This window comes from Garra rufa, chromosome 25 (genome assembly GCF_049309525.1).
Source record: "Garra rufa chromosome 25, GarRuf1.0, whole genome shotgun sequence".
In the NCBI taxonomy this organism is placed as follows: Eukaryota; Metazoa; Chordata; class Actinopteri; order Cypriniformes; family Cyprinidae; genus Garra; species Garra rufa.
The window spans coordinates 34,276,195-34,292,441 of record NC_133385.1 but is presented as its reverse complement, the minus strand read 5'-3'; the positions used below and the strand labels follow the sequence as shown (position 1 = coordinate 34,292,441).

General features: G+C 33.0%; 2 protein-coding genes across 2 annotated transcripts in view; one reads left to right on the top strand and one right to left on the bottom strand.

Annotated features, from left to right (window-relative positions):
* LOC141301219 (Golgi apparatus protein 1-like) overlaps positions 1–16,247 on the bottom strand; it is a 201,906-nt gene that overhangs the window by 53,980 nt on the left and 131,679 nt on the right. The window lies entirely within an intron of this gene.
* The window catches only part of LOC141302193 (Golgi apparatus protein 1-like), a 40,182-nt gene continuing 25,910 nt past the window's right edge, over positions 1,976–16,247 (top strand). The window contains exons 1-9 of the mRNA XM_073832378.1: positions 1,976–2,227; positions 2,300–2,371; positions 3,605–3,791; positions 3,878–4,089; positions 6,792–6,913; positions 8,847–8,948; positions 10,469–10,622; positions 10,746–10,790; positions 12,212–12,349. Of these exons, the coding sequence (XP_073688479.1) occupies positions 1,976–2,227; positions 2,300–2,371; positions 3,605–3,791; positions 3,878–4,089; positions 6,792–6,913; positions 8,847–8,948; positions 10,469–10,622; positions 10,746–10,790; positions 12,212–12,349 (1,284 nt within the window). The remainder of the gene's footprint in view (positions 2,228–2,299; positions 2,372–3,604; positions 3,792–3,877; positions 4,090–6,791; positions 6,914–8,846; positions 8,949–10,468; positions 10,623–10,745; positions 10,791–12,211; positions 12,350–16,247) is intronic.

Here is a 16,247-nt window from a genome sequence, read left to right as displayed (position 1 = left end):
AGACGGGATCTCCTCGTCCTCCATTCATAAAAACCGAATCTACTATAGCGAAATGCCACGTAAATTCGTCGTTTTTTGGATTCATAAATCAAATGTTGGTCTGTCACTTAATTCAAATCGCGATATGGACTAGTGTATGTGAAAACTGAAATGCAAAAAGACCGTTTTAATATGAATCCGATATGTTCCGTTTGCCTAGCTGTATGTATGCATTGCGGAGACGCGCTTTTACTACACGCATACTGAAACACACGTGACGCTCCCGGTAATTTTTGGCATTTTCATCTCACATGAACAGATACACTCAATCTCCCAAACTGCTGTGAGTGTCACTTTTACCGTTTTATTTGAGAAAACTAGCATCATATCATACTGTATGACACAGAAATTTCACTGCAACCTGTCAAAATAAAAGTACGATGTAACATGTAATGGGCTGGGTAGGTGTTGACGTTAAAAAAACACAATCTAATAGGTAGAAAAAATAATTTCATTGTTAGTTAGTTAGTAAACACAAGCACATCTAATTGTACATAATTTATTTTCATCAACAAATTATGATAGAACAGCTTTATGAGCTTTATGATCCATTCTCAAAGACTTACTTTTAGTCATTATTTGGGTAGCACACATATTCTGAATGCCTTCATCAGAATTCAAATTAGCCATTTTAATCTAGATTAATCTAGATTAAAAAAATTAATCTATGCCCACCCCTAATTTATTTATATATTTATTTATTTTTTAAGTAAAATTGATGATTTTGTGGGAAATCAGTTGTGTAGATGAATCGATTAATCGATAAATTAGATAACAGCACCAGTGTTTTTAGCAGCTCTGCAAGTTTGTGCTACATTAGTGTCAAATATAGGACTGTAGCCGAACACTGAAGCGACAAATACTTGCTTTTTAGAAATGTTTATTTCATCGATATGTAGTTGTGTGCGCATTCTTTAGGTTTCATTATATTTTATTAATCAAAAGCGTCTCCAATTAATTGATTTTATTCAAAAAAGAATATATTTTTAAGTAAAATTGATGATTTTGTGGGAAATCAGTTGTGTAGATGAATCGATTAATCGATAAATTAGTCAGTAGATTAATCGATATAAAATGGTCTTTAGTCGCAGCCCTAGATGTTTTTAGTTTTTTTTTTAATAACCACTGTTCTTTTTTTGATGCTCTCTGATAACAGCACCAGTGTTTTTAGCAGCTCTGCAAGTTTGTGCTACATTAGTGTCAAATATAGGACTGTAGCCGAACACTGAAGCGACAAATACTTGCTTTTTAGAAATGTTTATTTTATCGATGATGGATATCTAGTTATGTATGTTCATTACTTAGGTTTCATTATATTTTAATAATCAAAAGTATCTACAATTAAATGATTTTATAAAAAAAACCTGTTAAAATAAAAGTGTTGTTTTTGCGGGAAGTTAGTCGTTTAGATTAATCGGTAAATCGATATAAAAATAGTCGTTAGTGGCAGCCCTAGATGTTTTTTTTTTTTAATAACCACTGTTAATTTATGCTCTCTGATAACAGCACCAGTATTTTTAGCATATTTTTATAATAATAATAAAAGTTCTTAAGTTAAATTGTTATTTTTGTGGGAAATTAGTCGTTTAGATTAATCGATAAATTGGTCGATTAATCGATATAAAAATAGTTGTTAGTGTAGATATTATATAAAAAAATTAAGTAAAATTGTCGTTTTTGTGGGAGATTAATCAATAAATTAGTAGATGGATTAATCGATATAAAAATTGTGGTTAGTGGCAGCCTTAGACACTTTTTTTTTTTTTTAATAACCACTGTTAATTTTTTTAATGCTCTCTGATAACAGCACCAGTGTTTAGCAGCTCTGCAAGTTTGTGCTACATTAGTGTCAAATGACTGTAGCTGAACACTGAAGCGACAAATACTGCTTTATAGTAATGTTTTTTTAATCGATATTGGATAACTAACTGTCAGGATGCCACTTGAGAATATTTTGGATGAGCCTGTGGTCTGTTTTCTGCAGGACCTCCATTCTCAGGGCGAGGTGATCGCTTGTTTGGAGAAAGGCCTGGTGACTGAAGCTGAGGAGCAGCCGGGTCAGTACGTCATCAAAGAGGAATGTAAGAAAGCCATCATGCGTGTGGCCGAACTCTCGTCTGACGACTTCCACCTGGACCGCCATCTCTACTTCGCCTGTCGAGAAGACCGCGAACGCTTCTGTGAAAACGTAAGCCGTAATTCTGTAAAACACTCATGGTGTGTGTTTCTAAATGCTAATGGTTTGCTCTTATTGTTTCAGACTCAAGCTGGGGAAGGAAAGGTCTACAAATGTCTGTTCAACCACAAGTTTGAGGAAACCATGACGGACAAAGTACGTTTGGTTTTCGTTTGCAGAAGCAATTACTGAGGGCTATTTAAAGTGATGTTGTACAGAAGTTGGGCAGACTAGATCACACTTGAAACAGATTGTAACACAACCACATAACCACAACCCAGTCTTCCTCTTCCTTCTGTACCAATGCCTTTGATGCAAAGATTTAGGTGTTTTACCTTTGACCAAGACAAAACAAAAAACAAGTAAAAAGCGTTTTTTTAATTTTAAAGGAAATTAAATTGGATACATTTTAAATGAGAAACCTAAATTTAAACAAAAGTGAGCAAAAATTAGTTAATACATATTAGTTGCTTTTTTGTTTTGTTTTATTTTTATTAGTAATATTATTGAATTCTTTGCTTTTGTAATGTTTTTTGTTTTTATTTAATTTATTAGTATTTTCTAAGGTGTTTTTTTGTATGTTTTGTTTTAGTTCACTTATGATTTTAGTTTTTGAATAGATGGATATCACTGTATCAATTGTTTTTTATTATGTAATATTATTTTAGGGCTGACAATCATTTTGATAATCGAGTAATTGATTGATTATTCTGACGATTAATCGATTAACCGGGTAATCGGCCAATTATTATATATCCTTGTATCTATTGTTTTTTTATTTATTTGTTTTTTTTTTTATTATTATTATTATTATTATTATTTAATTACTCTTCAGTTTTTGTGATGTGTCTTGTTTTTTTTTTTTGCATTTTGTTTTAATTTACTTTTGATTGATTTTTTTTAATAGATAGATGGAGATCGCTGTATCTTTTGTATTTGTTTATTATATTACATTATATTAGGGCTGGCACTAATGATTATTTTGGTAATCGAGTAATTGGATGATTAGTCTGACGATTAATCGAGTAATCTGATTTATATAAATAATTTATTGGTAATAAAAAGTGACCTAAGCAAACAATAGATTATAAATGACTTTTTTTTTATTCTTATAAATTTATTAGCAATGACAATAATAATTCTAATTCTCATAGATTATTGGCCAATTATTCATTCATTGCACAAAAAAGAGAAAATAAAAATACGATGAAAGGTGAATTTGACGGATAGCGTTATTGCATTTGTATTATTTTTCAAAAGTTCTATAAATAATTGCCACAGTAATCACTCTGATTTTGTGACAGCTTCTAAAAATAAAAATAGCTTAAACGCATTCTATTATTATTATACATTGTTCCAATTAAAGTTATGTGTCTTTGCTTTCTGCAGTGCAAGGACGCTCTGTCCACTCGCCAGAAGCTGATCGCTCAGGACTACAAGGTCAGCTACTCACTGGCCAAAGCCTGCAAACCAGACCTGCGTAAATACCGCTGCAACATGGACACGGCCATGCCCCGCGCCAGAGAGGCCAAGCTCTCGTACCTGCTGCTGTGTCTGGAGGCAGCTGTGCACCGAGGTGAGGCTCCTGATGTGATGTGGACAGACACAGGTGCTGCCCCACACAGTTTTGGTTTCCTTATGTTTGGGTTCGTTCTCTCGCAGGTCAAACCGTGAGCGGCGAGTGTCAGGGAGAGATGCTGGACTACAGGCGGATGCTGATGGAAGATTTCTCCCTCAGTCCTGAGATTGTGCTGCATTGCAGAGGGGAGATTGATACGCACTGCTCCGGCCTGCACCACAAGGGTCGAACCCTGCACTGCCTCATGAGGGTGTCCCGGGACAAGGGCATCTTGGAAGGCCACTGCCAGAAAGCTGTGAGTTTGTAAATGCACTTTGATACACTCACTTGCTGGTTGAGCTGGTCGATATCTTAGATACATTTAGTATGAGCAATGGGTTGATAAGTTGTCCAGGCCAATTAATGCCTGGTAGCTTGTTTTTTTTTTTTGTAAGGGATGTTTTTTGGGACAACTGTGCCATTGGCTGAAACTAACAAAATATTTTCCCATTCTGTCAAAAACTATATTAATGAGTTAAATTATTATTTTATTTTCTTCTTATAGATCGAAAAAAAAATTAGATTTTTTTTTAGTGTACTTTTGTTTTTAGTTTTTGTATATATATAGATAGATATCGATGTATCTTTTGTTTTATTTTTTTTATTTTTAATATATATTCTTTTCTTTTGTTTTTGCTTTTAGTTGTTTTTATTAGTATTTGAAGTATTTTTTTGTTGCGTTTTTATTTTAGTGTACTTTTGATTTTAGTTTTTGTACATATATATCAGAGGTTGCGTTAGACTTCAACATTGTCCGTCATTTTGACGGACAGGGTCGTAAAAATTCCGTCATAATCTATTATTACCCGTCATTTAAATTTTCACATTTTAATTATAATAACACATTTAATTGCTTTTAATTTTGTTCACATTTTCATTTTTAATCATGAACCTACAGGGCGAGCATTTTGTATAGGTTTGTGCACTTATTTATGAAGAGAACACCAGAATTACAACTTTTTTTTTTTTTTTTTTTTTACACAAAAAAACATGCTAGGGCTGGTTTAAAAAAAAAATAGATTTCTCGATTTTAATAGATTCTTATTTTATGCACCAATATCTATAATCTATTTAAATATCAGTGGATCTTGCTGTTTTCAGTTCACAAATTAACAGATGCGCATATCTAATAAATCACAATAAGCGATTAAGCTCTGTGCTTTCTTACTTTCAATATGAAAAAGTCTCAGATTTCAAATTCTGTCAATTTCATCAGGAAATATAAGCAATAAATACCATTATGGCGCTCTTTAATGTGGCGTGATAGACCGCTGTAGTTTATACTCGCATGTGCGTATCAAATGCATAGCAAAAGATTCGTCGTGACAGTTTCGATTGTGTTCTGTATCCAGTGCTCCGCTGCCACAATGGAGCGCGCTCGCCACCAACTGGACAGGGGTGGGAATTACAGTTACAATTTACAACAGATCACCCGCAGTGTAAACTGTCAAAATGACGGACAGCCTTCAGATTTTTCCGTCAATGACGGACAATTTTCGGTTAATGCGACCTCTGATATAGATAGATATTGCTGTATCTATTGTTTTTGTTTTAGTTTTTTAGTTTTTCCATTTTTTATTAATATGATATTTATTCTTTGTTTTTGTGTTTAGTTGTTTTTATTAGTATTTTAAATAGTTTTTGTTGTGTTTGTGTTTTAGTGTACTTTTGATTGTTGTTTTTGTATACGTATATAGAAAGACATCACTGTATCTGTTGTTTTTTATTACTTTTTTGTTTTTCCATTTTATTATTGTGATTTATTCTTTGCTTTTGTTTTTACTTGTTTTTATTAGTACTTTTATATATTTTTTATTTTGTGTTTGCGTTGTTTTAGTGTACTTTTGATTTTAGTTTTTGTATATAAAGATGGATGTTGCTGTATGTTGTTTATTTTATTTTTTTTCCCATTTTTATTATTATTATTATTATTATTATTATTAATATGAATTATTTATTCTTTGCTTTTGTTTGTTGTTGTTTTCATTAGTATTTTTTAACAGTTTTTACAATATTTATAAATTTTATTTTTTGTATCAACAGATATACATCACTGTATCTATTGTTTTGTTTTTGTATATCGCTGTATCTATTTTGTTTTCCATTTTTATTATTCTTTGCTTTTGTGTTTTTTGTTTTTAGTTTGTTTTTTTTTAAGTTTGTTTGCATTTTGTTTTTTTATTTTTGATTTGTTTTTGTATCTATTGTTTTTTTTTTTGTCCTTTTATTATATATTTTGTTTTTTTCTTTTTATTAGTATTAATAAAATAACTAGTATATAGTTTATTTGTTTATTTTGATTTTAGTTTTTTGTTTTTAATTGTTTTTATTTCGAATAGTTTGTTTTTCTATTTCTGTCATTATTAATATTATGTATTCTTTTGTGATGTTTTTGTTTTTAATAGTTTTTATTAGTAATTTAACACATTTTTAGTTTTGTGTTGTTGCTTATATTTAATAGTTTACCTTTACGTTAATTTTTTTTTTCTAGATAGATATCACTATCTATTTTTTATTTTTTATTCTGTTTATTTACTTGTTTTATTTTTTTGTTTGTTTTGTGATGTTTTAACTTTTTTTTGTTAGTTTTCTTTGTTTGCTTTTAGTTTTTGTTTTATTTTGTTTTGTCTAGATGGATGGATGGATGGATGGATTGTTTGATGGAGCATTTAATATTCTGAACATGCTTTTCTCTAGCTGTTTAGTCAAAGTGTTGATTATTTAAAAAAAAAAAAAAGAAATGCATGAACATCAAGATAATGAATATCACCAAGAGGTTTAAAAATATCATAACTGTGTGCATTCACTCTGTTTTTGCACTTCCTGTGATTAATGAACTGAGGTCGAATTGATTTAAATGGTGAATAAAGTTGTGAGATATTCATTCAGGCTAAATAATGCAGCGGCTGTGATGAATGAGTCTGATTATGGCTTTCATAACTGTCTGTGTCCCATCAGCTCCAGACACTGATACAGGAAACAGACCCCGGGGCAGACTACCGCATTGATCGCGCTCTGAATGAGGCCTGTGAGTCCGTCATCCAGACCGCATGCAAACACATCCGAAACGGAGACCCCATGTGAGTGAAATGAAACAAACAGTTGCTTCATTAATATTAGGAATGTTTTGCATGTGCATGTTGTAGCAAAGCCTGTTGCGTTGCTTAAGGCACTATATGACACTGCAATAATGACACTGACCAAACCCGTTCTGCCATAAACCTTCCATTATGTTTGATCGATTTTAAAGGTTCAAGTGCATAGTGCTGAAACCCTGTTGTAATGGTTAGAATGGCCAAAGATCAACATTATCCAGGTAAAAGTGTTTGGTGCTGACCAAACTTTAAAGCGTAGAGACTTGAAACTTGGAGGGAGGATAGTAATCACACCATCTGCAACATCACCAAGTCTCGCCCCAATCGGCCTAATGGTGGCGCTACAGTGAACCAGTGCAGAAAAATTCTCTGGAGAGATAATATCAATGATGATCATTAAATGTTTAACTTTCGACTCACCGTTGTGACAGGATGTCAAAACGTTTAAAAGGGTCGGAGTGGCTTTTGCTAAAATGCCTATAACTTTCGAATGAAAAGATATTTTCACCAAACTGGGAACACTTGTGTAAGAGCTCAGTTTGAGGTCACAAAAAAGGGGAAGTTTGTCCACTTAGTAGCAATATAACGGGGGGAAGGGGGGCATAAAAAATGGCTATAACTACACAGCTGTTAGTCCGATTGACTTGAAAATTGGCATGTCATGTCTTTGTCCAAAGTGCCACAAGTGTATATGAGGACATTTACATATCTCAAAAAACATGGCTGCTATTGGCCGATGTGGCGCATCTACACAATATTAATATCATTTGATAGAACTCTGCCTCAATGCTAGAAACCTATTTTTGCAAACTAGTCCTAGGTTTTTCACCTGATCGGAACCAAACCAGTGCAGAGAGTAAATACTAATTATCAAAACAAGTTTGACTCACCGTTGTGACAGGACGCCAAAATGTTCATAAGGGTTGCTGTTACTAAAATGCCCAATAACTCTTGAATGGAAAGAGTTCTTCTGCAAACTGGAACACGTATCAAAGAGCTCAATCTGAGGTCACTGGAAAAAAAAAAAAAAAACACTTAGTTTGGCCATGTGGAGGTGCTATAAAAGGAAAACATAAAAATGGCTATAACTATGCACTGGTTAGTCCGGTATGCAGTGTCTTTCACGGAGGCTGATCAGTACGAAACTCAGTGGGCATGTTCTACTCATGGAAACCTGCCACTAGCTTATGAGTTTTTTTATGCCTCTGTAATCACGTGGTGTTACTCACATCCACACAATATTCATATAATTTGATAGATCCCTATATACTGAGCAGCTCTGCCTCAAGAACCACTGCTGTTATTCAAATCATCCATTAAATATTCTCAATTGTTAAAAACCTACTTTTCCAAACTGGTCCTAGGTTTTTAACTCGATCGCGACCAAACCGATGAAGAAAGATTCTCTGGAGAACGAATATCAATAGTTATAAAAACAACTTGAACTTTTGACTCAGTCGAGACGGGATGCCAAAACTTTTGTGAGGGTTGGAGCTGCTTTTATTGAATGGAAAGAGATATTTTCACCAAAACTCGGGAACATGTATATAAGAATTCAATCTGAGGTCACAGAAAAAAAAAAAAAGTAGAGTTTGACCACTTGTTGGTGCTACAACATAACTTTACACTTTCGTTAAAACTATAACATTCATTTAGAAAGGGTGCTTGGTCAAGTGCATGCAAAAGACCATATCTCCAAAATGAAAACTTCTGAGTTGTAATAGATGCAAATGTTTTATTGAAATCCCACCATAGGTGGTGCTATAACAGTCATAAACGAAAAAAAAACATCATATTTCTGTGGCTTGCAGCTATATTTACATTTGACACAGTTTCTGTGAGTTTTGTACATATTAAAGTTTAATTAGATGCATTAAAGGTGAAGTGTGTAATCTGTTTTTGGTGTGTTTGTGTGTAGGATCCTGTCTTGTCTGATGGAGCATCTATACACTGATAAGATGGTTGAAGACTGTGAACACAGATTGCTGGAGCTGCAGTACTTCATCTCCAGAGACTGGAAGTGAGTCACAAACTTTACAAGAGTTTTGGTGCCATTAGGTTTCATTCCACACTTCTAATTTTGACGATCCCGTTATATAACTTTTAAATTATACACTTCAAGTAATTCCTTTTTTGTCATCTCCCTCCCCTCCCCATGCCTCAGAAAGAATGCAGTTATGCTGCTACTTGTGTGTCACAGTGTTAGGGAATGTTTTTGTGATGGGGGAATCATGTGGTGACAGGATTAAGCACAAATTAGAAAAAGGCAAAAAATTGCGATGCTAATTTTTGATATCGTTTCTAATGTGTTTTGTTGCGATTATTTGTTTTAGTTTTTCATTTATTTTGAGTGTTTTGTTTAAATTGAGCATTTGTTTGTTTTGTTTGTTTTTGTTTATGGTTTTTGTTTTCCATTTTGCTTTTGTTTATTTTTTTATTTAATTGGATTATTTTTTTTTTTAGTTTTGCTTTTTTTGTTTTTTGTTTTATTTGTTTTTTTAGATTTGTTGTATTTAAGTGTTTCAGTGGTATGTTTTTGTTTAAAATCATTTTTGATTTTTATTTGTTTTTGTTTTGTTTATTTTTTATGATTGTTCAGTTTTATTTGTTTGTTTTATTTGATTTATTTGTTTTATGTTTGTTTTATTTTGTTTTCTGTTTGATTATTTGTTTAGTTTAATTTGCTATTTTAGTTTTTTGCTTTATTTTGTTTCATTTGTTATTTGTTTTTATTTTTTATATTTATTTTTTGTGAGTTTGTTTGTTCATTTTTGTTTTTATTAATTTGTTTTGTTGTTTTCTTTAATTAGACTGTTTTATTTTTGTTAGTTTCTATCGTTTAATTTTTTTGTTTTAATTTGTTTCATTTGTTATTTTAGTTTTATTTTGTTTCATTTGTTTTAAGTTTTCAGTTTTGATTTGTTTGTTTAATTTGATTCTTATTTGTTTTGTTTTTCAGCTTTTTTTGTTTTTGTTTAATGTGATTTGTTTGTTTTGTTTTTTTGTATTTGTTTTGTTTTTCAGGTTTCTTTTTCCCCTTTTTGTTTAATTTAATAGTTGTTTTTTATTTGTTTTTAGATTTTTCAGTTTTGTTTGTTTTATTTTTTTATGATTGTTTTTTTTTTAGTTTGGTTTCCTTTTGTTTTATTTGATTATTTTAGTGTTTTTTTTTTTTCATTTTTGATTTGTATTTTGTGTAATTTGATTCTTAATTTTGTTTTTCAGTTTTATTTGTTGTTTTATTATTTATTTTTTTGTGTAGTTTTTGTCCAGTTTTGTTTTTGCATTTGTTTAATTTATTTTTGTTTTTCGGTTTTCTTTTTTTTTAATCTTTGTTCAATTTAATAGTTATTTGTTTAATTTAGTAGTTAGTTGCTTTTTTTTCTGCTAGGTTTTTTTTTTTTTTTTGTGGAGCAGGTCAAATCTACTGTCAAGGTTCATTTTATGTCAGATAATGATCTTAAATGTTCCTCTAATTCTGTCAACAAACATCTTTGAAAATTCCAGTTCATACAGCTTTCTCTGTGTTTCTGATTACAGACTGGACCCCATCCTGTACAAAAAGTGCCAGAACGACGCCGCCCGCATCTGTCACACTCACGGCTGGAACGAGACCAGCGAGTTCATGCCACCCGGAGCCGTTTTCTCCTGTCTGTACCGACACGCTTACCGCACAGAGATGCAGGGACGACGGGTACGACCCACACTCACTAAACACCCCGATGTTACCCTACATTCACTTTTGTATTGCGAGTTATCAAATAATAAGAAACTGAGAAACAGTAGCTTATATGAGGCTTCCCAAATGTAACCATAGGATTCATCAGAAAGTTCAGAAGTAAGTTCGGAAGTGGTTTTCAATGTAAGTATCCTCCGGTTTCTTGAGGGGAAAATCTCACAAACCTGTCAAAAACATGACCGACTTGACTTTTAAGATTTAAGTTAAGATTTTATGCATTGTTACATTATTTTCATTAAGGCGAGACACTGCAGGTGAATAGGGTAAAAAAATTAACTAATAGTTATCATCTTACTTACTCAGTTGATTGATTACATTGATAACAAGTTTTTTAATATGTTAGGTTTAAATATGCAAATGATGCATTATTTAATGAAATATGTGCTAATTTGCATACATTTCTGGTAGATAAATCTAAACACTGGGTGAAGTCAGTTTCAAAATTCTTATTTATTTTTTTACATATTAGAGTCAAATGTTTTTACAGGAGGAATATCATTTTGTCACTTCATAATTCAGAAAATACTTAGAATAGGCAGAAAATATATTTTTGCAATTTTTGGAGGGAATAAAATGTATAAAATCAAGCTAAATTTATATGAACAAATCCCTCTGTAAAAACCTTCAGGATATAGACAGGAATAAATATGTAAAGTTTAGTGTGTGTAAGTGCTACTGAAGTGGAGATTTATGAGAAAAACCTCATTTTGAGAAAACAGCCTTTAAAAATATGTATTGTATTTGAAAACTATTGACACAAATAGATAAAGTGCTATAAAAGAAACACTTAATGCTGTCTTTTGTATGTTTTATTTCCACTAGTCTGGAAAAACACTTTATGAATCACCAAAAAGCCCAAAATCTCAAACTTGATAAGTGCATGAAAAAATTGCATTTTTGCCTGCAGTGTCTCCCCTTAAATCAAATTATATAAATATTATTTATTTTGGTTTTATTTATGCTTCATATCAGTATTTATTTGGACTGTCTTTTTCTTCTTGTTCTTTATTAAAATCAGCATAAATTGTCACAGTGCAGAAAATCCTAATGGTCTCAAAACGGTGTAAAAGCAAATCATATTTTTAATCTCAGCTTTTTGTTGTGAAATATGATTAAGCTGTTTTTGACGGGTCTGGTGACGTTCACTCTCAGAGTAAATGTGATGAAGCTACAAATGCATGTTCTCAGCAAATTAGCAGGGACAAATCAAAATCAGCTTCCTGAAAGAGACTGAAATCACATTAATTCTTGTGGGCTTTAAATGAGTGATTGGCAGGAAACTAACTCAAATGATGTGGGTCTTGGGAGTTTTTTTACAGTCTAATCTAAAAATAGACATTCTTTAGTAACTTCTATGGTAATGCTGAATCAAAATTCCTGACGGCCGTCAAACACATGCACACGGATCGCTGTCTTCAGTATTTGAGCTGTTTGCAGAAGGATCCAGAGCTGTGTCTGATTGATTGGTTGCGGGCCTGTTTGTTCGCTTTAGGTGTGTTTGTGTGTGAATAAATATGTGCTAATGCTTCTGAATCGATCTGCAGTTATCTCGGGACTGTAAGACGGAGGTTCAGAGGATCCTCCACCAGAGGGCTCTGGATGTGAAACTGGATCCGGAGCTGCAGCAGCGGTGCATGACAGATCTTGGGAAGTGGTGCAGTGAGAAGACTGAAGCTGGACAGGTCAGTTTATGAGATGATGCTAATTACAACACTAGTACTGTCACTTTCCATGGGTTATGTGCAAAAAATAATATTTTTTTCTTAAAAAAAAAAAAGGTTTTGTAAAAAAAAATATATATATATAATATATAAGGAAGTTTGCTGCCGTAATAAGGCTGAAGCAGGCGGAGTATTATCAGAAATGAGTTCCCAGCTAGTTTAGCATTTGCACATGTGCTGCGTGGTATTACTGCTCCTGCTTCAGCCTTATTACGGCAGCAAACTTCCTTGACTATTACGCCGGAATGGGAGTGTAGTTCCTAATCTTATCAGCCTAGAAAATTGAAGCTTTGCATTTCCACCGGTCTTAGTGCACGATATAACTACAGAAGAGTCAAGTTTTAAACAGAACAAATATCGAAACTCGTTGGTCATTTTTGAACGTGATGCTATTGGTCTAATAGGATTCAATGATCTATGCTAAGCTATGCTAAAAGTGATACGCTAGAACAGGAGAACGGCTGAATAGATTTCAAAACGGTAAAACTCAACTTATTAACTTGGGGGGAGTTGGAGAATGAGCCTATTTCCAAAAAAAGTGGAGTGCTCCTTTAAGTTACTCTGTCTTTTGCAGACAGCAAGATGTAGGCTATAGGATAGTTAACCTTAGCATAGATTCCAGTCACTTATTATTTTTACGCCTATTTTGGATTTTGACTCGAATACAAATACAAATACTTTTCCCCCCTCAACAAATACAAATACAGATAGAAATACCGGCTGCTTTGCACACCCCTAATGGGAGACCTCCTGGGAAAACTAGGTTGCTGCTGGAAAAGGTGCTAGTGAGGCCAGCAGGGGGTGCTCACCCTGTGGTCTGTGTGGGTCCCAGCACCCCAGTATAGTGACGGGGACACTATACTGCCAAAAAGCACCATCCTTCGGATGAGACGTTAAACCGAGGTCCTGACTCTCTGTGGTCATTAAAAATCCCTGGATGTCTTTCAAAAAAAAAGAGTAGAGGTGTGACCTCGGCATTCTGGCCAAATTTGCCCATTGGCCTCTGACCATCATGGCCTCCGAATCATCCCCATATTCCCATTGGCTTCATCACTCTGTCAGGGTTCGTACGGGTGCTTGAATTCCTTGAAAATGCTTGAATTTTAATGTAGTGTTTTCAAGGTTTGAAAAATGCTTGGATTTTGGATGAAGTGCTTGAAAGTGCTTGAATATGCAGTTGCTTCGGTTTCATATTAATTCGCTTTCATACTAAATAGTTATTTTTTGTTATGCTTATATGTAAAAGAAAGAAAAGAAAAAAACAGCTCCGCTGGAGTGTGCACGTGAGGCTGTAGTGTGATCTGCCGGTCTTTCTTGCTGCGCTTCCTCTGATGGAACAGAGCGGTAGATAAAACATGCCAGTTATCAGGAGGTAGTTGCATCAATCCTCGATGGCTTGAAAACGACAAATAAGAATTATGTTTAAAACGAGAATTTGGGGATCGCAAAATTGCCTGCCCGATGTCCCGGGGCTATTGTGTTTTCCAGTCGGGCTACTAAAATATTTCACCGGACTATCTTAAAGTAGAGGACTCGTGCGGGTCATTACAAACTCATCAATTTAGCCTTATCAAAGTTGAGGCCATACAAAGTTTTAAATGTATTAAATAGTATAAAAAAGGCTTAATTATAAGTTTAAGAGTTAGGGACGGAAATACGAGAATCGCGATAGGGCTGGATAAAACTTCAAAAGGCAATGATGTCATATTGAATAAATATGCATGCTGCAGGTTTCAAAGTCAAAACGCGGCACGGATGTCTTTATATGAATGTATCTGAAGGGAACCGACTGTCCTCAGAAACGTGTCGTTGGCATTTTCATTTCATGTCTGATAAAACTGCGTTAATGCTGATTTGTGTACAGCCGTTACGCCGTTACTAGGAAACTGTAGAATTTCAGCGCTCCTAAAGCGCCCCCTCGTGACAAAAAAATGAATTTGCGAATATTCAGCTGTTTAGTAAGATTATTACCAATTTTGGCCCATGTTTTTATGCAGCAAACACATAGGAGTTGTAAATGTAAAAGTTATGTGCTTTCTAAAAATCTAAACAATTAAGACAGCAATATTTATGTTTTAAATAAATTATACTTGATATATCAATTTTAAAGGTATAAAGGATGAAATGCCATTGTATAAGATGTTTTGTTTTTGTGAAAATCTGAATTATAAATGTCATTTTATGGCTTAATGTTACTGTACATTGTTCAACCCCACTACGGCGTTTATTTTACTTGTGCAGCTCTTAAAAAGGGTCATAAATTGCCTTAAATTGATATTTAAAAATTCTGCAGATACACTGTAAATAGTGAAAAAAATACCTTGATATTTGTTAATAGGAAATCAGGTAGGAGTCTAAATGTCAATCAAAAATATTTTCAATGTTTAAAAAATGTTTTTTCATTTGGGCCAGTTAAATTTTATTATTAATTTTATAGTGTCTTTTTGACTACCTTTTAGTACTTTTAGGCTGGAATGTGAAATGTATTTGTGAAAATCCTTCAAGTTTTAGAAAGTTTTCAAGTTTTAGAATTTTAGTTTATCATATTTTTTTACAGTCATTTTATACCAGTCATTAATGTGTTACCATAGACATTGCCCTACTCCACTCATACAGTATTACTTTTATTTGTGCAGGTCTTAAAAAGCCTTTAAATTTTATTTTTAAAATACTACAGATACTCAGTAAATTATATTAATTATATATTTTAAATTATATAATTTGTATACTGAATGTTGACTATTTATATGGGGCAATGTTATATGCAATCTAGACAGTTGTTTTTTTAATTAGCACAATAACATCTGATTTAAAATTTAGAACTCATGTATGTGAATATGTAATTTACCACGGTGCTGGAAAATCTTGAAAATGCACCTTGAAAGTGCTTGAAAAGTGCTTGAATTTTACTTTGGAAAAGGTGTAAGAACCCTGCTCTGTCTCCTCTCCACCAGTAAGCTGGTGTGTGGTGGGCGTTCTGGCGCACTATGGCTGCCGTCGCATCATCCAGGTGGATGCTGAACACTGGTGGTGGATGAGGAGATACCCCTGACACTGTAAAGCGCTTTGAGTGTCTAGAAAAGCGCTATATAAATGTAACTTATTATTATTATTAAATCTTTTTTATTATTAGAAAAAAAAACTACATTGTAATGGGTAACAGGGTTGCAAGTAAAGCTGCGTATGTTAAACTAAGCTGTCACACAACAGGAGCTCTAGTGTTTATTCAATGTGTATTTTCATAAATTACAGAAAACATATTAGTTTGATTTGTTTTTCCTAAAATAACTCTGGTAACAGGGTTGAATGGTTGAGACTAGTGAATGCTTTCAACACTGCAATATTTGTTGAAATTTAGAAACTTAAACCAGATTTGACTTTTTACCGTGGTTGAGGAAGAATCCAGTGCTGTTACTTCCTGTGTGTCACAATTTTAGAAAATGTTGTAACAGGACTGAAAACAAACTCAAAACAAAATGGGTGACATGGCTAAGTACTACAATGGTAATATGTAATGCAAATTATTTTATAGGTTTTGTTTTAATTCTTTGTGTGTTTTAAGTTTAAAGTTTTAATTTTAAGTACTTATTTTTAATTTAATTTATTTTATTTATTTGAATTTAACTGTTGGACCTAGGGCTGCAGCTATCGAATATTTTAGTAATCGAGTACTCTACTGAAAATTACATCGATTAATCGAGTAATCGGATAAAACGTATTTTTGCTTCGTTAAAGAGCAATTATGAATACACAAGAGAAAATAACATATTTCACTTAATAATGAATGACCAATTGGTTTCCTTTTTTAGAATCAACTGTTTTTATTTCTTAAATTCACAAGCAAGTATTTTCTGGTCTT